The sequence below is a fragment of the Macrotis lagotis genome, chromosome 1 (assembly GCF_037893015.1).
Source record: "Macrotis lagotis isolate mMagLag1 chromosome 1, bilby.v1.9.chrom.fasta, whole genome shotgun sequence".
NCBI lineage: Eukaryota > Metazoa > Chordata > Mammalia > Peramelemorphia > Peramelidae > Macrotis > Macrotis lagotis.
Window position 1 is genome coordinate 3,061,388 of NC_133658.1, and position 21,436 is coordinate 3,082,823.

The 21,436-nt window shown below is 62.1% G+C and overlaps 1 protein-coding gene across 1 annotated transcript; it reads left to right on the forward strand.

Moving 5' to 3' along the window:
- Positions 1–295: 295 nt before the first annotated feature.
- Positions 296–20,059, forward strand: SDC1 (syndecan 1). Its single transcript, XM_074221610.1, has 5 exons — positions 296–375; positions 15,790–15,871; positions 16,636–17,057; positions 17,804–17,945; positions 18,432–20,059. Exons 1-5 carry the CDS (start codon positions 307–309, stop codon positions 18,596–18,598), a joined length of 882 nt encoding a protein of 293 aa, XP_074077711.1. The 5' UTR covers positions 296–306; the 3' UTR covers positions 18,599–20,059.
- The last annotated feature ends 1,377 nt before the right edge of the window (positions 20,060–21,436 follow it).

The window sequence follows — 21,436 nt, forward strand, 5'->3', positions numbered from 1 at the left end:
CCTCGGAAGCCCGGGGAGGAGGGGCTGGGGCCGCGCCGGGGGCGGGGCGGCGGGGGGCGGGCGGGGACGGGGCCGGGGCGCCGGCGGCGGCTCCGCCTCGGGTTTATTAGGGGCTCCGGGAGGCGAGGCGGCCCCGCCGAGGCGCACGGGCCAGAGAGGGAGCGAGCCCCCGGCCCCCGGCCCCCCGCAACCCCCGCGCCCACCCTGCTGGGTCCCGGCCCGGCCCGGCCCCGCGCCCCGCGCCCCGCGCCCGCAGCATCAGCACCAGGACCAGCACCGGCAGCGGCCCCGGAGCAGCCCCGCGGCATGGGCCCAGCGGCCGCCGCGCTGCTGGGGCTCTGCGCCCTGGCCCTCTGCGGGCAGCCGGCGCGCTCGGTGAGTGTGCGGGGCCGGGGGCAGCGGGGGGCAGCGGGGGGCCGGGGTCCGGGGGGCAGCGGGGGGCAGCGGGGGCAGCGGGGGGCAGCGGGGGCAGTGGGGGCAGTGGGGGCCGGGGGCAGCGGGGGCAGCGGGGGCCGGGGCCCGGGCGGGGGGCGCGCGCTCCGGGCACGTGGGCCCCCTTGCTCTGCGCCCCCGCCCCCCCACTCCATTCTTTGAGCCGGCCGCACGTGTGCGCCCCTGGGCCGGGGACCCCCGGGGGCCCCTCCGCCGCGGCCCCCCGCCCTCACTCCGCTCCCCCCGCCTGCGCCGGCCCTAATTCGAACCAGACCCCGGCCCGGGGCGCCCTCCTCCCGAGCAGATCGGATTCCCCGCGCCAGCACCCCCGGCCTTCCCCTCGGCTTCCTGCGGCAGGAAGTTTTCCGGGAGGCGGCCCGCGCGCCCCCGTCCCGCCTCTCGGGCTCCCCCTTCCCCCACTGTGGCTGGGGGGTCGCCCTGGAGGGAGAGGGCGGCGGAGGTGGGGGTGGGGAGGAACCCCAGGCCCTAACTTTGTCCCAGGGAGTGAAAGGGGCCCTGGGGGTGCAGCCCTGCTCCTTCCCCCCGGGGACTCCCTCCCCAAACTGGGGGGGTAGGATCGGGGCGCTGGGGGCGTCCCCCCACCTCCCCTTTACCAGGGAGAGCCGGGGGGGGGAGGGAGAAAGGCCCCTCCTCGGACGCTGCGGGTGAGGCCGTGGGAGCCCCAGGCCTGCTGGAGGCTGGGGGGGGGGGTCGTGGCTGCCCGCAGCCCCTTCCCATCTGACCCCTGGCCCCCGGACTCGGCTTCCCCAAAAGCTAAAGGCTCTCCCCTGGCCTCAGAGATCCGAGTTCTCAGAGCGTTCTCCGGGTGGAAGTTGCCCTCCTTTGTTCTTGTAACAACAAAATGCAAACCAGACTCCTCTCCTCCCCAAATCTGCCCCTCAGACCCCGGGCCGGGAGGGGGCCTCCAGGTGGACTCATTGGCTGCAGAGTAGATCCAGAACCTTCTCTCCTGCCACACACAGCTGGAGTCGGCCTCGGAGTTCTAGCCAGAGAGCTAGGTGTAAGCCCCCTCCTCCTCCAGAGAGGGGGACTTAGAAACAGCCCTCTTCCAGAGAGGGGAAACTGAGGCCAAGAGAAGTCCCATAGGAAGTAGCCAGCCTGAAAAGAGAAGCTGGTGGTAGGGAGGTAGGCAGCTGGTTTCCCCCAAGGATCTCCAGCCTTCCCTGTGGCCTAGGTGCCCAGGGTCATGGGAAGACCCCTAACAACTTCTCCCCAGTTCAGCTGGCCTAGTAAGTGGGGATGGGAAAATGTGATCCTCAACGTCCTTCCCCGTGGGCCCAGCCTCTCCCAGATGCTGTCCACATTGCAAATACATTGTGGCACCTTAGTGGGCAGGTATATGTGCCCCAGGGTGGGGAATGAGCAGGGGCATTGTCAAAGAGCTGCCTCAGGAAGAGATGTCCCCCACAGCCCAAAGGACCCTTTTCTGAGTGACCTTTGCCAAGTCCCGGTCTGGTGGCTGAGGGCTCGGGTCCCTCTCTTGGTTCTAGATTCTCCAGAGTGGTTTGGCTTCTTTGGATTCAGCTTCTAGTAGGCAGCTGTGGTGGAGGCTTAGCCAGCTCTTGGAGCAAGAAGACTTTAATGATCTTGGCCAACAGGGAGAAAAGATCTGGGTTCCCTTCCAGCCCTTGGAGCTTGGTGGGGAACCGGTTTGTCTAAACTGGCCCAGGCTGCCGGCTACAGCAGCTGGCCTAGCCTGCCCTGCCCTGCTCTGCTCAGCCTTCCTCCAGTCACTGATGCCTCCTCTGGGCCTTTCCCCATGGGGACGACACCCTAGCTGGGCCCCTAGAGTTCCCCAACCTCTTTCAGCTCCTCTGCCTACGTGTGTATGTGTGTGTGTGTGTGTGCGTGTGTGCGTGCATGTGTGTGTGCACACGCACATGTGTGTGTGTGTGTGTGTGTGTGTGTGCATGTGAGGCACATAAGTGTTGTTCTAGCCAAGTGCTCAGGGGATGTACTGGGGTCTGTGACTGGTCAAGTGTCTGGGGAGGGTTTGAACCCATGCCCTTGTACCCCAAGTTCCACCCTTGCACTACAAGATACTGCTTCTCAGCAATATGGAAGAAGCATCACTTGGGGGTCCAAAGATCTGGGTGCAAATTTTGTCTGACCTGGAAAGGATTGAGCTCAGACAGCATGTCTTTCTAATACTTCTCACGCTCTCTAATACTTCTCATGTCATTTGGGGTGGAAGGAGGAAGGAGGGAAAGACTTGGGTGTCGGGGCTCTCGACTGCCTAGGTTTTAAAAAGGAAATTGTTCAGTCTTGTCTGATTTCTCGTCATCCCATTGGGGGGTTTTCTTAGAGATACTAGAATGGTCTGTCATTTCCTTCTCCAGCTTATTTTACAGATGAGGAAACTGAGGCAAACAGAGTGACGTGACTTGGCCAGGGTCACACAGTGTGTGAAGCAGCTGGGTCTGGCTGACCCAGTCTCTGTTTAAGGGATGGTGCCCAGGTGGGGATGGCAGAGCCCCCTGCCCTGTTACCTGTGCAGCCCCAGAGGAGGGATGAGGGTCCCATAGCCAACCCGGAGAGGATTGCCTCGGCTCTCCTCTCCTTTCCTCCTCTCTCAGTGTGCTGGGAACACTGCCCAGCATGCTTGGTTCCCACCATTTGGTCCCCAGGGGCCCCTGAATGGTTTCTGGAACCAGCCCCAAGAGAATCCAACAGGTTTGTCTGAAGGGTTTTCTCTCTGACCCCTGGGTGGAGGGCTGCCTGGCCCCTTTTCTGCTCTTGCCTTTGGTTCTGCAGTTCCTGGTCTTTTTTAGGTTTTTTTCAAGGCCTAGAAACGACTCCTTTAATGATGGGGGACTAGTAGAGACACTTCCCTGCGTGGTTGGAGAGGCTCCTGGGGAAGGCGGGGCGGGAGCTGGCTCCCCGGTCTTCCGCTGCCTTCCAGAGGTGATGTCACTCTTGGCTCGGGCTCCTGGTTTTACTGGGAAGCCACACTGGGTTGGCCATTCTCTGGTCGTTACCTGTGGATGGGGGAGGGGACACCACTCTGACTCACAGGGAGGCTCCGAGATTGAAAGTTTGAAGGCACCTCCAAAGGCCATCTGGTCCTATCTCCTCATTTTACAGATGAGGCAACTGAGGCAGCCCAGAGACTTGCCCAAAGTCACACAGCTAGTTGGTGTGACAGGGCCAGGTTGGGAAGCCAAGTCTTCTGGCTGCCCAGGAGCCCAGCTGGTGGGGGGCATGGGGGGCTTGACCTCCTAGTTTTAGCCTCAGAAGGCTGGGCCTTAGCCGTGCCCTTCTCTGATTGGGTTGCCAGCTCACTTGAGGCCATGCTTACCAGATCATAGCTTCTAGAAATCTAGATCATCTGTTAGAAATGTGTGTAAAATCAGAGTAAAGAGACCTGGAGGGAGAGTGAGCAAGAACGGGGCTCAGGCTGGCCTTTATGGCCCGATCTACGGTTGCTTGGGGCCAGTTCTTCCCTCCCCAGCAGATTTGTGCTGTTGTAGGCCCAGGCCAGGCAGACAGGGACCAGTCGGATACCTGCCTCAGTTTGGCTAGGCTGCCATGTCGGATTAGATCTAATTTCACCAGGAAATAAGAACTTCTGTTAGGAGCTCCATCCTTGGGTGGCCAACGGGTCAGAGGCTATGGGGAAATCCTGGGCTCCCTCCTCTTGGAGGATTGCCCAGTCCTCAGGGTCCTAAGTATTCAAACCCATGGCCCTGGAGCCAGGCCCGGGTCCACCCCCTCGAACCTCAGTCCCAGAGATACAAAGTGGCTGGGCTCCTCGGGTGCCCCTTCCTCCTACTCACAAGAAAATCCAAATGTATCCCAGAATCATGGAGTCAGGGCTGACTGTGGGCCAGGCCCCGGGCCAGGGACCGGGGTCCCAAACCCAACTTGGTCCTGCCCTCCTAAAGCTTACACTCTCCTGAGGAGGCAGACTTTCAAGTCATTGCCAGAGATGTTAACCCCTGGGGGACTCTTGTCCTGGGCCCAGCTCCGTCTCCTTCCATCTGGGTCTGGAGGATGGGGCGATGGGCAGGCCTTGGGGCCATGCTCCCCATGATTTGGTCCCAATGCATGTAGGAGCCCTGGGGTAGAAATAGAGCATGAGCGGATCTGGCAGTCAAGGAGGTGGGGAGGGGGCTCCTTCCTGGGGCAAGATGGCAGCTGGGAGGGAGGGCGGCCTTGGGCCACTCTGCCATGATGGACCGCCTGCCTTGGGAACCTCAGACCTCTGAAAGGGAAAGTCCTGCTCTCTCCCGATGGTGATGATTTCCTGCTTCCTGCCTTGACTTTTCCTGTTCTATCTGGGGGGTCTTGGGGGCCGTCCTCTAAAGAGAGCCCCCTCCAGCCCTGCCCCAGGAGAGGAGGCCTAAGGAGGGCCCAGCTCTCTCTGCTGGCTTGAGGGCTGGGGGGGGGCTCTGCCAGCTGTGCCCTGCCCCCCCAGGTCTCTCTGGTAGGGTGGCCTTCCCTCCCATTCTCGGGGTTTGGGCATTCCTCCTCCCTGGGGTGACTCACCCAGGTGTGGGCCCCGGGGGAGGAAGTGAGGCTCTGTCGGGGAGCTCTGAGGTAGATTGCCACAGTCAGATTCCCGGGGTGGCTTTCCTGTGGCGACGAGGCTGTGGCTTGTGGCTCCCGGTCCCAAGTGAGAGTTGGGAGGAGAGGCAGGATGGTGCAATGACCAAAGCCTGGGCAGGGGCTCCACGAAGCAAACTGCTCCTGCTCTCAGTTTCCCTGTCTGCCCAACAGTGGAATCTCCTGGTCCCCAAGGCCTTTCCCAGCCTGAAGTTCCACAGCCCCTGGGCCTCGGCTGGGCTTCTCGGGCTGTTTCCTTTCGAGCTCAGTCTAAAGTCCATGGGGGCCGTGGAGACCCCCTCCTCAGGAAGCTTTCAGTGTGAGAGCAAGGGATTAAAGGGCTGAGGGCAAGGGGGCATCCCTGGCATGGGGAGAGGGGTGGGGCAGGATGGGGCAGGACTAAGACCGGGTCATGCATGGCCAAGGTCCGCTTGGGCCACGATGTGGAGGACATGAGGGGGATCTGTCTCCACTGGCCTGCGCCACCAGGGAAGCTGAAGGCAGGCTGGCGGGCAATGCCCCAAGGACAGATGGGCCCTCCTGCTGCCCTGGGCTGCTGCCCTGAGCTGGGGTCAGGGTAAAGGAAGGAGCTTCTGTTTTCTGGGGCTCAGATCTGCCCCCTCCTCCCCTGGTCTGGACTCGGGCTCTCCAAGTCCCAGCTCTGACCTGGGATTTCACCTCTCTCCTCCTCACCCCCCACCCCGAGGAGCTCAGTAAATATTTGGTGATTGAGCAACTGTTCGGGTTCCTCGAATGGGCCACACTGTCTGCCCGCCCCCCCGTCAGCCGGCCAAGCCCAGACCCAGACCCAGACCCAGAGGAGGCCAAAGGGGACGGGGCAGCTGGGGGGAGGGGCTCATGGGCTTGGGCTGAGATGGCCTGGGGGGCTCTGCCCATGCTCCAGGACCGGCTCTGGGTCCGAGTGTGGCCCAGGACCGGGCCCTACAATGATGTGATCGGGCTTGCTGGCCCCCCAAGGTTCTGGGTTACTCTAGTACCTTGATGAATAACAACCTAGAACAGGGTCTTCCAGGGGGAGGGTCTTCTCTCATTTGCCAGAGGCCCAGAGAAGGCTCTAGACCTGCCCAAGGTTCAGCAGAGCTGGGGGAGCTTCTGGGGGGGTTGAAATAAAAAATGTAAATAGAGGAAGTTGCCTATGACCTGGGGGACTCCAGATGGCCCTGGGGATCCCGCCCTGCTCACCCTCTCCCACTGCTGTGGACACCTGGGGACCCCAGCTCAGGGAGGGCGTCTGGGCTGGAGGGGCTGGGGCAGCGGGCAAGGCCGGGAGGGCTGGCAGATGTCTGCAGCTGGCCCACCGAGCCTTCTTCCCCCCTCCCCTCCCCTCCCCCTGTCCCTCCTCCTCCTCTCCAGTCATTCATTCCCTCTGCACCCCCCCCACTCCTCCCCAATTCAGAATCTTGGGCACAGAGAAGGGAGGGTGCCTTTGCGGTGGGGGGGAGGATCGGGGGAGGGAGCACCCCTTCTAGCAAGGGGCAGGGCGCCTCAGGCTCCCAGAGATGGACAGGTCAGGGAGAGGCCGGCCCCTCCTGCTGTGTGCCGCTGCGCCAGATCAGGCAAGAGGGTCTGTCTGGGGAGAGAAGAGGGCCCTGAATGACGATCCAGGTTTGGATCCTTCCTCTGCTAGTTGGCTGCCTCAGTTTACCCCATAAATGAGAGGCGGGGGATGGATAATGTCTCAAATGTCTGAGAAGAGAGGGGTCGGTGGATGTCCGGCTTGTGTCTGTGATTGGCTGGGGGGGCTACTGGAGGGGGAGGGACCCCGGATAAGGAGAGTCATGACCAAAGAGCCCAGGCCTGGCTTTGGTCCCCCGGGAGCTGGAGGAAGCCCCTTCCCCTCCCTGAGCCTCAGTTTCCTCCCCTGTCAAGTCAGGACCTGACCACTACAGCTCCCACCCTTTGGACTGGGGGAATTGTCTAGTGAAACAGTCCCCCCCGCCGAGCTCTGGGGCCCTCATCTGTCCAGTAGAGGTGGGGGTGGGGGAGCCGGAGCGGATGTGGGGCACGTCAGAGCTCGCCCCGCTAAGGCTCCTGGGCCCGGAGCCAGCTCGGCTCACCTGGGAGGCTGTTGGGGGGCTGACGTCACCCCGAGGATTCACTGTGGGGAGAGACTCACCCTGTAGGTGAGCCATGGTGACTAAGGAAGGACATGGGGGCTTCTCCTCGGTGGGCTCGCCCCCCCCCCCCAGCACTCCTGGCAGCCAGTGATTGCCCCATCCTCCAAGGAAGCTGGGCCCTCAGGCACCCCAGGGAGGTCCTGAGTTCAAGCTTAGCCAAAGTGCCCCCTCACCCGGTGCCATCTGTCTGCTGGCCTGGCTCCTGACTGGCCCCGGGAGGGGGGAGGAGGAGAGAGGAAAGGAGAGTCCCCTGACCCAGGGCCTCTAGGACTCTTGGCTAGAGGCCGTCAGGGTTTGGGTTCAAATCCCAATGGCGCTATCTAGTCCCTGCCTTGTCCTAGCCTCATTTCCCACCCCAGGAGATGGGGCTGCAAACTTCCTGCCTGAACCCCCAAAACTGTGGGGCCCAAAGGGAGTCATGGTGTGGGGGAAGGGTGTACGGATGTGTGGCTGGGGGGACAGCCAGGGGGCTGGGGCCGGGCCAGGGTCGGGGGCTGCCCTTGTGCTCTCTTCTACCTCTATGAAGATACTCAGGAGGAAACCAAGGCCCGAGGGGAGAAGGGTCACTGGGGCTAGCAGCGAGCCCAGCCCCGGCTTCCATCCTGGGGTCCTGACCACCCTGGCTTGGCAGAGGCAAGCCCAACTCTTGGTCTCCATCTTCATGGGCACCGCATGGAGTTGGCACCCACTGAAATAGGTCTTGACGGAAAGGGCCTCTGGTGCCAGCGGTTCAGGGGTCAAATGGGGCCTCCCTGGGGCGCTGCTCTGCCCGCCTCTCCCTGGGGCCGGCTGGCGGTCATTCCCTTTTGCCCTGTATTCTGCTGAGTTGCCGTGGGTGGGCAGGAGGCTGGGCTGGGCTGCCTCGGTGTTGGAATGGGAGCTTCCCGAGGGCAGGAGTGGGGGGTCTGTCCTTTGGATGTCCCACGCCCTTCGGGGTGGGTGCTCAGACGCTCTTGTTGATCGGTGGACTGAGTGTGGCCCTGGCCGCGGGTGGGTGAGCACAGAGCCCACCTTCATCTGGTTCAGGCTACCAGGGAAACAGAGGCCCAGCCAGGGGTGGAGCTTGTGTCGGGGTCCCTCGGCTGCCCTGTGGCTGATCCCAGGACTCTTCTGCAGACCCTTCCTATCGGTCGGGGGTCAACTCTGCCCATTCCCAGTGCCAGCTGCTCAGCTCTGAGAATGCCAGACTGGGTCAGCCCTAGCCACGGCCATCTTTTGGGGGGGGGTAACTGAGGCATCAGGGCCGAGAAGGGCATCTGAGATTCTGGTGCCAGGGAATGCCCGTCTTTAGGAACTGCAGTTTTTTTAGCCAAGGGTGTTTTGCATCGATGAACCATTTAGCCTTGAGTTACGTGAAATGACCCTTCGCCAGTCACCCGTGCCCAGGAAGTGTCCGCTGAGAGCAGGACCTCCACAGGCTGGGGGGGCCCAGTAGACCAAGGTGGGATTTGGCACTGGAGGAACTGGGTTCAAATCCTGCGTCTGGCTGGCATCACCTTGGATGAGCGGCCATCCCTCTGCCCCTTGGTTCCTCCATCTGTTAAACTCAGGCCGTGGTGGGCAGAGACTTGGAGGTGTCGGAGCCAGAGGGTGTTTCTGAAGGGGCGCCTGGCCCGAAGAGGGGGCTTGGGGCCCTTGGGGCTTGACTTGAGGCCTGGCTTCCAGCCTCCCTCAGTCCCTTCCCCTCCTTGGCCTCAGTTTCCCCATCTGCAAAGTTGGGGGCAGGGGGTTGGACTCACTGACCTCTAAGGTCCTTTCCAGTCAGGGCCCCAGGGAATGGGGGAGGCCACTGGGGGCGTTTCAGGCGCCGGGGCTCCTGAGGCGGGGCAGAGATGGTGTTGGGGAGCACAGAGGTTCCCAGCAACCTTCTGAGGGAGACACTGGAGGCCTGGTGAGGGGCTACCTGCGAAACTGCCTGGGCTTCGGCACCAGCTTGTGTTTGGGGGGGCTCGGGCTGGGGGGCAGAAGGGGGTTTATGGAGGCTGGGTGGCTCAAGGCTGTTCCTTCCTTGGCCCCCCGGGCCCAGGAAGCCTCACTTTGTAAGAAATCAAAAAACCGGTTCACCCAAACCAAGGACACTGGGGTTGCGATGTGTGCCACATCCCACACCCATCGCCCCCACCTCTGAAGAAAGGAGGGAAGTCCCACTTGAGGGCTTTTGGGAGTAGAAAAGCTGGCCAGCGCTCAACTGTTCTGGGGAAGCCACCCCCCTCCTCCAACCTCCGGGGCGTCCCTAGGGCAGGACCCCTCGTACCCGAGGCCTGGAAGGCGGGCAGCCAGGTGATGCCACGATGCATAGAGGGCTGGGCTGGGAATCAGCAAGATTTGCCTTTATGGGTTCACAGCTGGGGGACTCTGGACAAGTCACTTCACCCTCTTTGCCTCAGTTTCCCCATCTGTAAAATGGCAAACCACTCCTGAATCTTTGCTAGGAAACCCCTAATGGGGGCCACCCAGTGAGGAGCTAAGAGGGGCCGGAGGCTGCGATGTCTGGGAGGCAGCCCCTGCTGGGGGTCAGCCCGCCCTTGTTTTACAAAGAAGGAAACTGAGGCCTCAGGAGGAGAAGAGGTGGGAGGGAAGGCCAGGTGGAATGGAGGGGTGGGGGACCCCCCAAGAGGGAGAGGGAGGGATCCAGGCAGGGCCGTCTCACCGCGGGGGAAGAGCAGGAATCTGGGCCGGGCTGGGGTGCCCGTCCACGCCCGGGTGAAAGGCAAGCTGAGGAACTGGTGGCCGCCTGCCCGTTATCCTGGAGCCCGGCTCCGCATGGCCTGGTTTGCGTCCTGGCTTAGGCTGTGCCCGCTCCCTTCTCCCTCTTCTGCTCTCCTCTCCTTAGACTTGGGACCCCAGGGGGGCTGGGGCCCTGCTCTCTCTGCTTCTGGGGGAGGGTCCCACTTCAGAATGAATGAGGCACCCCCACCTTGATTCTGGTGGGGGGTTGAGGGGGAAAGGGGATGGAAGAGCTGGAAACCAGGTTCTAAAGGGGATCCTCCTCCTCTCTGAGGGGCACAAAGCACCCCCCGGGGAGACTGAGGGCAAGGTGGGCAGACCCTCACCCAGCCCCCTCCTGGGCTCTTGCCCACTGCCTGCTGTGGTCTCCCCCTAGTCTTCCCCTGCTCCAGCCCCCCACCCATGGGGATGGCGGCGACCCGTCTGTCTGGCCAATGAGAGCCAAACTCGGGGGGCTCCTGGCCCCCTCTGGGGTGGGCAGCCCTCCAGGGCTATGGCCAGGGAAGCCCCTTGGCATCGGAGGGCCTGGCCTGGCTGGAGGCATCGATTGACTCTAAGTCCGCCCTTGTGAGTTTATGGGGAGGGTCCGGGTCGTTGGTTCTCCCCGAGCCCCCTCCGGGTCCCTCCTGTGCCGGACGGCTGGACAACCGACCACAGACTTATGCAATTGCCTGTGGCTAAGTGACTTGTCCAGGGCCTCACAGTCAGTATACTTCAGAGGGAAGATTTGAACCCAGGTCTCCTGAGATTTCTCTGAATCCTAGCCTGTTCTCTCTCTTTCCAACACAGTGACCCCCATTTTACAGATTGGGTTAGAAAGTTCCAGAAGGGACCTTGGGGCGGACTGCATTCACTCTTTCTCTCTTGGGTTAGAGGAAAGATCAGGGAGAGGTTGGGGTTTGTTTAAGCTGTGGGGGATCTGGGGGCTCCCTGGACTCTAGGCCTGAGGCTTCTCTGGTCCTGGGCCAGGAGGCCTTGGGGAGATCCTCTGAGGCTCGGCAAGGGATCCCCGTCCTCCTTCCTTCCCCAGAGCTCGTGCAGGCTGGCATTACTGCCCCCTTCGCCAGGGGAGGTGTTTTGTCCCCCAGCCTCTCTGGAGGAAGGATCTGTGAAGGGGGCAACAGTGTTCCCCCAGGCCCCTCCTTCCTTACTCAGGCCCTCGAGGCCTGGGACAATGGGCCAAGTCAGCTTGGTGCCATTGGTTGGCTGGCACAGCCAGGGGCTCACGGCCAGGCTGCCTCCCCTGGCAACTCTGGCTTCCGGGGCATCTCGCCTCCTTCTCAGGTGAAGCCCCAGACAGAACCCGAGCACCCCAACTCTCGCTCCCTTCCGAAAGGGCCTTCTGGGATGACTCAGGGCTCACTCCTCTGCACCCCCGCAGCTGGCTCCCCTGCCCCCCTGCCTCGCCCTGCCCTTTCCCGCTGCGGCCACACCCGGCCGGGCACGCTGCGGCTTGCCTCGGATCTTTGGTGGGAGGAGAGGGAGCCAATAAAGGATCGGGTCTGCAGGGACGGAAGATGGCGATGCCCGCCGGCCCCCCAGGCAGGGGCGGGGATGGGCGGCCAGCCTCCCTACGAAGTTTGGGGGGACGGGCCCGAGCCAGTCTCTCCCTTGGTCCTGGGCAGCTCCATGAGAAGGCAGGGCACTCCCCAGGAGAAGGGCGGCCGTTTGCCCGCCCAAGGCTGCTCTGTGGCCTGGCCCCCAGCCCAGGAGGTGCCAGCCAGGGAGATGACGGGGGGGGGGCAGGCCTCTCTCCTTGTTCTTGCTGCTTCCCAGGCAGAGCCCACCCCCCTGCCCATGGAGAAGGCTGGACTGGGAGTCTGAATGCCTCTGCCCGCGGCCTGGCTGGGGGACCCCAGCAAAACTCCATTCCCGGGCGGCTAGGTGGCATAGTGGATAAAGCACCGGCCTTGGAGTCAGGAGTACCTGGGTTCAAATCTGGTTTCAGACACTTAATAATGACCTAGCTGTGTGGCCTTGGGCAAGCCACTTAACCCTGTTTGCCTTGCAAAAACCTAAAAAATCAAAAAAACAAAAAACCTCCATTCCCTCTCTGGGCCTCAGCTCCCCCTGAGCTCTGCCCCTCCCGGGGATGCTCTCGGGGTGGCCGGCCCACCCAGGAGTCTTGCCCGGAGTCCTCGAGGGGAGGCCCTGGCCACGGGCACGGGGGGGGGCAGGGATACTTCATGTCTCCCTTCTGGCCTTCTGCTTTGTCTCCCATTCTTGGGGCTCTGCTCCCTTAGCTCTGGGTCAGGGGTCAGAATCCCGGCCCCCAGGCTGTGGGCCCCTGCCCTGGGTGCCCTAGGGTGGGGTGGTCCTTGGACCACATCTGCCCTCCAAGCCAGATGAAGCCATCTCTCAGCAGGCAGGAGAGCAAACCTCGGCCAGCTCCCTCTCAAGGCCCACAGAAGCTCTGGGGCCCTTTGGGGCCCTCTGAGGCTCTGGGGTCATTGAGCTGGCCCAAATGGAACTTGGAGCCTCTGGCCCAGATGCAGCCCCTACCCTGGATGAGTCAGAGCTTTCTTTCTGGGCTGATTCCCCAAGATTCGGGGAAGGGGGATGAAAGCTGACCCCTGGAGGGCTGCCTTGGGCTCGGGGTCGGAGGGGCAGCTGTCCGGGCGGCAGCAGTCCGGGCTTGTGCATTTGAGGCCCCACCTGCTTTGTTTCAGTTTTTCCTGGGCTTGAGGTCTCCTGACCTCCTGAGCTTCTCCCTGAGGTGTTCGTGGGGGTCCCTAAGCCCACTGGACATTTGTGGGTGCCCCTGTGCCCTCTGAGTGTCCTTGGGTGCCCCTCTGCCTGTGGGTGTCCGTGATTGCCCCTGTGCCCACCGGACTGGCCATTTCCATGCTCCACTCTCTGGGTGGCTCCTGGAATCCTCCCTGAGCCGGCCTGTGACTACACACGGATCTTGCCCCCGGGCGCCTTCCTTTCCCACTACCCAAGGAAGGGGCTGGTCCTAATGGTGCCATTCCCTGGCCCGGCTTCTGTGCTTTGGGCTTGCCATGGAGAGTGCCTGGGCCGGGGGCTGCCAGCCTGCCTCTCTGGCCTTTCCCAGCCGGGTGACTTTGGACTCTGCTGCCCTCCCTGGAGGACGGGCTCTCCGGCCACCATGCCCCTTGTGCCGCCGTTCTGATGTTCATCCAAAGAGGTCCCGGCTCCTCCCTTGTGAGGCCGTTAATACCTCAATGTGGGGGGGGGGGGCTCCCTCTGGCCTAGGCCCTGTTCTCAGTCCAGGGGATGGGGCAATCGGGGGAAGGGCAAGATGGGGGCAAAGGAAGACCAGACAGAGGCCTCAAGGGGCTTTGGGGGGTGGGTACAACAAGGAAGGCTTCCATCTTGGCGAGGGGGGAGCCGGCGCTGGGCCCGGAAGGGGCATGAGGGGCGGGGCCGGTCCACATGGAGGAGAGCCGTGCCCGCTCAGGCCCCAGGCGAGGTGGCGGCTTAGGCAGAGCCGCTGCTGCAATGTGGGTCACCTGCCCGACTTGGAGGATTCCGGCCTGACCTGTTTCCTTTCTGCAGGGGTAACTCACCCCCCTGGGTGCCCATGCCTCCCACCATCTGCCCGCCCAGCTAGGCCTCTACTCAGCCCTGGCTGGGGGAGGAAGACCCCCTTTTCCACTGAGCCCACCTCCCTCATTTGACAGAGAAGGAAACTGAGACTGAGAATGGTCAAGGCCACGCAGCTATTAAGTGTCCAAGGGAGGATTTGAGCCCAGATCTTCCCAACATCGAGCCCCGAGTTTGGCCCCCTCTAGCTAGCTTCTTGGACTCCCGCCCTAGTGCCGCCAGCCCCGTGGCTTCACTGTGTGGGAATGAAGGTTTGACCCCAGGGAGCCGACCTTGGTGGGCTCTGGGGGTGGGGCCCTTTCCGGATCTTTGAGGGGCCCGGGAACCTCCAGGGTTCGGAGCTGCGGCGATGCCCTCCCCACCTTGCAAAGGGCTCTCCGATCTGGTTCTTGAGCTGTGGCGGGCCGGCTGGGCCATGTCCCTCCCACCCCCCGCATCCCCGCTCCCCGTGGCCGACGGCTAACTGCACGGAAGCTCCTGACTGGCCCCGGCGTCTGTTTAGGCCCAATTCGATGACTTCTTCTCCGACTTCCCGGGTTTCCCCCCATTCCCCATCTCTGGAGGGTCCCCGACTACTCCTGGGACAGATCTGGGGAGTCTCAGGATGGAATGGAACCCCCGACCCCCGTCTTCCTGAGGACCCAGCCGGCTGGGGCAGGCGGGGCCCATCCACAGTAGCCAAAGGGGCTTCCCCCCAGAGACCCGGGAGGCCGCCCGTCCTGGCGGGGTCACTGGACCGCTCGGCGGGGCCGACTGTCCTCCCCACAGGGCTGTCGGCGAGAGCTCTACCGTGTGGTCCCCTTCTGGGAGGTGGGGAGCATGTGTGAGTGTGTGTGAGAGCGTGTGTGAGTGTGAGAGCATGTGAGAGCATGTGAGAGTGTGTGTGAGTGTGAGAGAGTGTGTGTGAGAGCATGTGTGAGTGTATGAGTATGAGAGGGTGTGTGTGAGCATGTGAGAGCATGTGTGAGTGTGTGAGTGTGAGAGGGTGTGTGTGAGCATGTGAGAGCATGTGTGAGTGTGTGAGAGCATGTGAGAGCATGTGTGAGTGTTTGTGAGTGTGAGAGGGTGTATGTGAGCATGTGAGAGCATGTGTGAGTGTTTGTGAGTGTGAGAGGGTGTATGTGAGCATGTGAGAGCATGTGTGAGTGTGTGAGAGCATGTGTGAGTGTGTGAGCATGTGAGAGTGTGTGTGAGCATGTGAGAGCGTGTGTGAGCATGTGAGAGCGTGTGTGAGCATGTGAGAGTGTGTGAGAGTGTGAGCAGGGTGTCAGCGGGGGAGAGACAGAGACAAAGGAGAATGTTGGGAAAACGGGCTGGGGGGGCCCTGGCAGAGACAAGGCTCAGGGGCACTTCTTGCTCCCTGCCCTCTGGCAGCCTCGGAGGCCCAGGCCTTGCCCCCTGCCCCAGGGTCTCTGCCAGGGCTCCCCTGCCTCCTCTGCCCCTCCCCTCGTTCCTCCCAGGAGAGGGGCCCAGGGAGGCCAGAGTCCTCCCCCCCATTTTTCCTCTCAGAGCGAGGGGGGCTGCCTCCTTTCCTCCTCCCCAAGCCTGTCCCCTCATCGACGTGCCCATCGAGGGCTTTGCTGGTGCTGGGCAGAGATGGCTGGCATCCTCTACCCCCCCACACCGGGGCTCTCCCTGGAACCCTCCTGGGCCCAGGCAGCTGCCCTGCCTGCCCACCCTCCAGGAGTAGCAGAGTGTGGGCCCGCGCCCAGTGCCCATTGGGGTCTGTCTGCATGCGGGCCGGGGCTGCCCTGGGCTGGCAGGGGAGGGGCTGGCATCTGGCTCCCTCAGGGATGGGGGTGCCAGGCCTGCTCCAGGCCGATCTGCCAGGCTGACTCGGCATGGCCTCTCCTCCTCCCTGCCCACCTTCAGGGCCTGCTCCAGCCTTGTCTGGCCTTCCTCGGATGGCATGGCCGTCTGGGATCCGAGCCATCTTTGGCTTCAGACGTGCCGGGGCCGCTCCTGGGGCTGGCCCGGGAGGAGGCCGGGTGCCAAGCTCTCCCTGACCCACTTAGGACCTGGCCCATCTGATCTGGCCTCTTCCCAGCCCCACCCCTGGGCCCTGTGAAGGCCCCTGGGTAGGGGCAGCGCCAAGGGATCAGGGTTCTAGCCATGGCTGCCCCCCCCCCCCCAGGCTCCAGGCCCAAGTCAGACAGAAGGCTCCCAGAACCCTCCATGGGTCCCGCTCATCTGTTCTGTGAGGCCGGCCTCAAGGAACCCACCGAGCCTGTGTCCGAGGAAGGCCCCCAGCAGCACCCCGGGCTCGTCAGCTCTCTGGGGCCCCCAGGAGGAAGGGGCCTTGGGCTCTGGCCAGAGGAGACCTCTCCACTGACGCCTCCTTCTCGGAATCTCTTTCCAGCAGACCCTGGTGACCAACAGCCCGCCGGAGGATCTCGACGGGTCCGGGGACGATGATGACGGCTTCTCCGGCTCCGGGGCTGGTGAGTCGCTCCCCCTGGGAGCTGGGAGGGGGCTCCAGGGGGGTTTTAAACTCTGAAGGGGATGAGGACCAAGGAAACCAGAATCAGCAGCGAGCAGGAAGGGCCAGAGGGGCGCATTCTCAGGAGGGGCAGGGATGGGAGGGGGCTCGGAAGCCAGCACCCAGGGGCCGGCCAGGATGGGGCGGTTGACTTGGCCAAGTGGGATCCACTTTCTCAAGCCCATTCCTCTCCAGCAACGGCATGGCTTGCCTTTGGGAGGTGGTGAGCTCCCCACTTTTGGAGGTCTGCCTCCTGCCCTCAAGCTGCTTACAATCTAGTAGCAAGAATCATGTAATTAACATAACGCACCATAATAGAATATAACAAACAAGAATGCCTTATTATTATCGCAGCGCCACGTCCCATTTCTAGACCTCCAGGAGCCTCACAAAGGATTTTCTCTGCTGCACTTGGGGGGTGGGGGCAGTTGGAGGATTGTTATCCCATTGTATGGAGGAGGAGACCGAGTCTCAGCAAAGGGAAATGACTTGGCCAGAGGGCCCCTGCCAGCGAGTGCTCAGTTGCGGGGAAGACCCTCCTCTGGAGGCTGTGCCACCCCTTTTCCCACCTCTTCCTCCAGAGGGCATTTCTCCCTGTGTCTGGGGAGGGGACGCTGAGTGCCCCCCAGTTTGGCTTTTGGGAGCCAACTGGATCATGCCAAGCTTCCTCAATGGGGGGCTGGGGGTGGCCCACACCCCGGCAGCTGACAGGCCGTCGTTCTGCAGGGGTCTTGCCCGAGAGGGTGCTCGTTCCTGTGGTCATCCAACCGAGGAAGATACCGGTGCTCACCCTCACCACGCCCTTGACCACGGCCCCCACTGAGCCCAGGTTCACGGGCCCAACTGGACCAGAAGCCTCAGGAGAGGGATCTTCCGTCCCGCCCAGAAGGGGACCGGAGGTGGACCCTGCCCCCACCCAGGAGCCCACCGGCTCATCTCCCGCAGCGACACTTCCCTCCACTACCCACCCTCCTTCGACGGAGGGAGCCAGTGTGGCCCCGGATCCCACTGAGGCACACCCAAGGGTTCCTGCACCCGAGCCCCCAGGCCCTGGAGATAGAGACCCCTCAGCCAGCGAAGCTCCAGAGAGTGACCAACCAACCAGGGACTCAATCCAGCCCCTAGGCGAGGAGAGTTCTGGAAACTGGGCAAGTATCCTCGGCATGGGAAGGGGTCTGGGGTATGGTAGCCAAGGGTCCGAGGAGACAGTGGGGAAGGACCGAGTGAGAAACCGAGGCCCTGGCTGGGGGTTCTGCCCTCCCTTAGGATGGCATGCAGGCCACTCTGCACCCACTCATAGCATCTCCCCCAGTCTGTGGTCCTCCCCTTGCCCCCTTTCTGAGACTAATGGGCAGGGGCCAGGAGAAACTCGTGAATCATCAGGAGGTGGGGGGGCACCTGGAGGTCTCTGTGGAGGCTGAACCAGTCAATAGAGAGGCTCCTGTCTGAGCCTCACTGTCCTTCCAGTGTGGAGAGTAGCCACCGGCTCCCCTGGGGAGTCCTCCCAGGAGAAGTGACCGCATCTGGAGGACGAGGCAGGGCTGGGGATGCTGGGGGAGGTGGAGCCGCTGGTCTGGCTGCCATGGTATCTGAAGGAAGGGGCCCGGCTGGGAAGGACCCTCTCGGGAGGGAGGCACAGCCTGGACAAAAACTGGGTGGGGGAAAAAGGTGGAAGGTGAGCTCCCTCCTTCATGGGGGTCTTGGTTCAGCCTCAACCAGGGGGCAGCGGGGCCGGCTGAGGTGGGATCCGGCATCCAGGGGACGGATGGCATCTGACGAAGGGGGAAGTTCTTCCGATGCTGGGAGGAGGGTGGGCAGGCAGGGCAGAGCGCCCCTGTTGGAGGCTGCCAGGGCCCAGCAGACAGGTGACCCCTGCCTTGTGTCCCCTCCCCAGAGCGATGACTTCACCTTCGCCCCCCCTGGAGACAACTCTGGGTCAGCCCTGGAGAGGAACATCAACAAGAAGGTGGAGGTGACGGACCCCGGAGCCACGGGAGCCTCCCAGAACATCCTGGACCGGAAGGAGGTTTTAGGAGGTGCCTGCTGTGGGCAGGGTGGGGGCTGGCCCAGGCCCAGGGCTGGAGGGAGGCGCAGGGGAGAGATTGGGCCTCCTCAGTGGGCCGGTCCTGGTCTTTGTTCTAGCCCCCAAAGCAGATCCAAGTCTGAGGGAGGCCCTCCACGTCTTCCTCTTGTTTGGGATGAGGAATGGCAGATCTGACCATCGTAGCATCCCCAGGATGCTTCTGGCCCTGGGGAGGAAGGGGCTTTCTGAGACCCTGTGGTCCTAAGCCCTGGGACCCACCCAAGATAGTGGCCGGCTCCTGATCCCAACCCAGCAGCTGACCGTGGGCCTGGGACCGCGGGCGGGATGGGAGCCGGTGAGAAAAGGCAGCGACCCAGACCAGGAGTACCTCGGCCTCCGGCCTGGCCTGGGTCTGGGGGTTCGGGCTAGCTCTTTGCTTTGTTCTGTTGATAACTCTGTGTGTGTCTGTGTCCGTGTCCGTGTCCTTTCTGTTCCCCAGGGGTCATCGCCGGCGGCCTCGTGGGCCTGCTCTTTGCCCTCTTCTTGGTGGGATTCATGCTGTACAGGATGAAGAAGAAGGACGAAGGCAGCTATTCCCTGGAGGAGCCCAAACAGGCCAACGGAGCCTACCAGAAGCCTCAGCGGCAGGAAGAGTTCTACGCCTGAGGGGCCGGCCCTGGCCCTGGAGAGTGGCGGGTCTTTCTCCTCTTTCTGGCTGCCTTGCCCCCTTGCACACGGACCCTCAGCCGTCTCTTCCACTCAGGACTCGAAGCCTGGAGTCTGCCCCCACGCCCGGTTCTGTCTCCAGCTTTGGCTCTGGCCGGGTCCACTCTGACCCGGAGCTCATCAGAGCCTCAACTGCTTCAGGCTGGGTCTGTCTCCCAATCTGGGGGTAGGGGCGGGCAGGAGGGAAGACTTCCACGTGACCTTTCAAAGAGAACGAGACTTGACTCTCTGGTTCTTCTAACCTTGGCCTTGCTGGCTGGGCCTCCTCTCCTCCTTCCAGCCCCTTCCCCTCCCCCTGGCCTTCCTCCCCTTTCTCCGGCCCCCCTCCCAAGGCCTCCCTCAGGATATCCCTCTCTCACAGGGGCCTCAACTGGTGAAGGCTGGAGCTGGGGGGGGGTGTTCTGTTTTCTAATTGATACAAGCAGGGGACCCCATTGATGACTGGGCCCCAAGGAGCCTCCAGAAGGAGCCCCTATGAATAACCAGGCATCAGGGGCCCTTCAGTAGGGGCCCCTATGAATGACCTGGTCCCAGGGGACCTCCAATAGGAGCTCCCATGAATAACCAGGTCTTGGGGGCCCTCCAGTAGGGGCCCTTGTGAATGACTGGGCCCCAGGGGGCCTCTAGCAGTCCCTGCCAGCAGGAAGAAGGAAGGGCCTCAGACACTTCTCTTTCCTGGAGCCCCAGGGACTTTTGCACATCCCTCTGTGGTCCCACACTCTCCCCTCACCTCTTGCCCCACACAGAATTCATGTGCCTTTGTTACTTTGGACAGAAGTTAACTCCCCCCACCCATCTCTGTCCAATGTCCACAGAGCCCCAGGGCCCCAGGAGTCAAGGGGACGGAGCCTGATTCCCCCCCCAAAAGATACCAAAATTGGAAGCCAAAACAGTTTCGGTTGGTGACGTTTGTCTCTTGCCTAACAACAGGGTCTGACTGACCCGGTCCTTGCGCCCAGGGAGGAACGGAGGCTAGGTCTGGGCCCAGCTCTGCCACCTTCCACTACTCTGACCTAGAGTATCAAGACATGGGCAAGTCCCTGTCCCTGGGCCCAGGGCTGACCCCTTCCCAGACCTGCGGGCTGACCCCTCCCTGGGCCTGTGCACTGACCCTTCCCCGGGCCTGTGCGCTGACCCCTCCCCAGGTCTGCGGACTGACCCTTCCTTGGACCTCAGGACATCTTCCTCATCTAAAGGCCACTAGAGATACCTTCTCCTTTGGACCTGGGCAGCCAAGGAGGGAGATGCCCTAACCCAGGGCCGGGCCAGAGGGGGAGAATCTCTTCTTCCCTGAGTGGTGGTCGTCTTTGGCTTTCGGCAAAGCTCTACTGAATCCAATGGGTTTTTCCATGTACAGTAGATTTTCATAATGTAATAAACTTGTAATATAAAGTAACGGGAGCTCCCGCCTCCGACTCTCTCTGCCCTGACTGGGAATGGGGGGGGGGGGTTGGGGTCTAGGGAGACCCAGCTGGCCTCACTTTCCTCCCAGCATCCTATGCCACAACGGGGTGGGGGAGATGATGCTGAAACTTTAAAGGCCTCTCCTTCCTCTCAAACGGTGGGGCCCAGACACCCTAGAGCTCAGTCCCTTGTCTAAGGTTTTGTACATCTCACATGGGATCTGAAGCTTGGGGCTCTCTCCACGGATGGCCCCCCACCCCATTCTCTACCAGGAAGACACCAAGTCAAGAGACCCCAAGACACAACCACAGCATCCTAGGCCATTCATTTCAGTCTTGACATCCCCCAGAAGGGACGTGCCACTGGGGAGCTTTGACCACCTTCTCCAAGAATGGGGCCAGCTCCAAGGGAGCCCTGGGAGGGTCCTTGCCTCTCCCCTCTCCCAAGGTGTAGCCTTAGGCCCTTGGACTCCCTTACTCCCTATTGGTTCTGGGCTCACAGTCATCGGGGTGGGGGGCAATCTTTTCCCCAGTTGGCCAAGACAAGAAATCAATAAACCTTTGTTGGGCATCAATGGTTTGTTAGGCCCCGGGTGTTGGGGATGCAGAGCCGACAGCATGTCTGAAGGGGGCCCTCAGACTGGGGGTGGGACAGCCAAGGCTAATGGAGGAAGTAACATGAATCCGAATCACCTTAGAAAGCAGGGATTCCTAGAGAGGGAGAAGAGGAGGAAGAATACTAAGCAAAGCCATGGGGACACAAGATGATGGCTCGGGCAGGCCAGGGTGTTGGCAGTATGGGGGAATAATGACAAGCAATGAATGTGCTCTGGAAAGGGAGCTTGGGGCCAGGCTGGAAGGAGCTTTAAAAGAAGATTTTCTGCTCTGCCCTGGAGGGGAAACAGAGCCACTGGAACTGACCTCTGGGGAGGGGGGGTGATGGGGGGTGATTGGTGGGTCCACTGAGCCACAGGTTCAGGTCTTGCCTCCAGGATCTGACCACCAATTTAACCTCTGTGCTCCCCAGATGATGAACTAAGATTCAAAGACAGACCAGGGGTGGGGGGGCTCTGCCTGGAGGAGGGGGCTCTGATGTCTCCTGAAGGCCCTCCTGGACTTTGGGGAGGGGGAGAACCCTGAGGATGTGTGCTTCCCCACAGCAGAAGAGGAGCTGTATTCCTCAGTTGGTCTAATTGTCACCTTGGCAATAGGAAGAGTCTGGCAGATGGGGGACCAAAGGCTGGAATGAGAGGAAGCAGATGGGAGATTAAGAAGGGGCAGCAGCATGTGGCAGACTTGGAAACTTTCCTCCAGAGTCCCAAGGGAGACCGTGAAGATGCTTGAGCAGAGGAGCTGCTCAGGGACAGACCTGTCC

Excerpts from the sequence above, each read along its gene's own strand:
- SDC1 (XM_074221610.1), top strand. The coding sequence starts at position 307 with ATGGGCCCAGCGGCCGCCGCGCTGCTGGGGCTCTGCGCCCTGGCCCTC. Across the intron at positions 376-15,789 it reads GCGGGCAGCCGGCGCGCTCG|CAGACCCTGGTGACCAACAG; the intron begins GTGAGTGTGCGG and ends ATCTCTTTCCAG. Across the intron at positions 17,946-18,431 it reads CCGGAAGGAGGTTTTAGGAG|GGGTCATCGCCGGCGGCCTC; the intron begins GTGCCTGCTGTG and ends TCTGTTCCCCAG.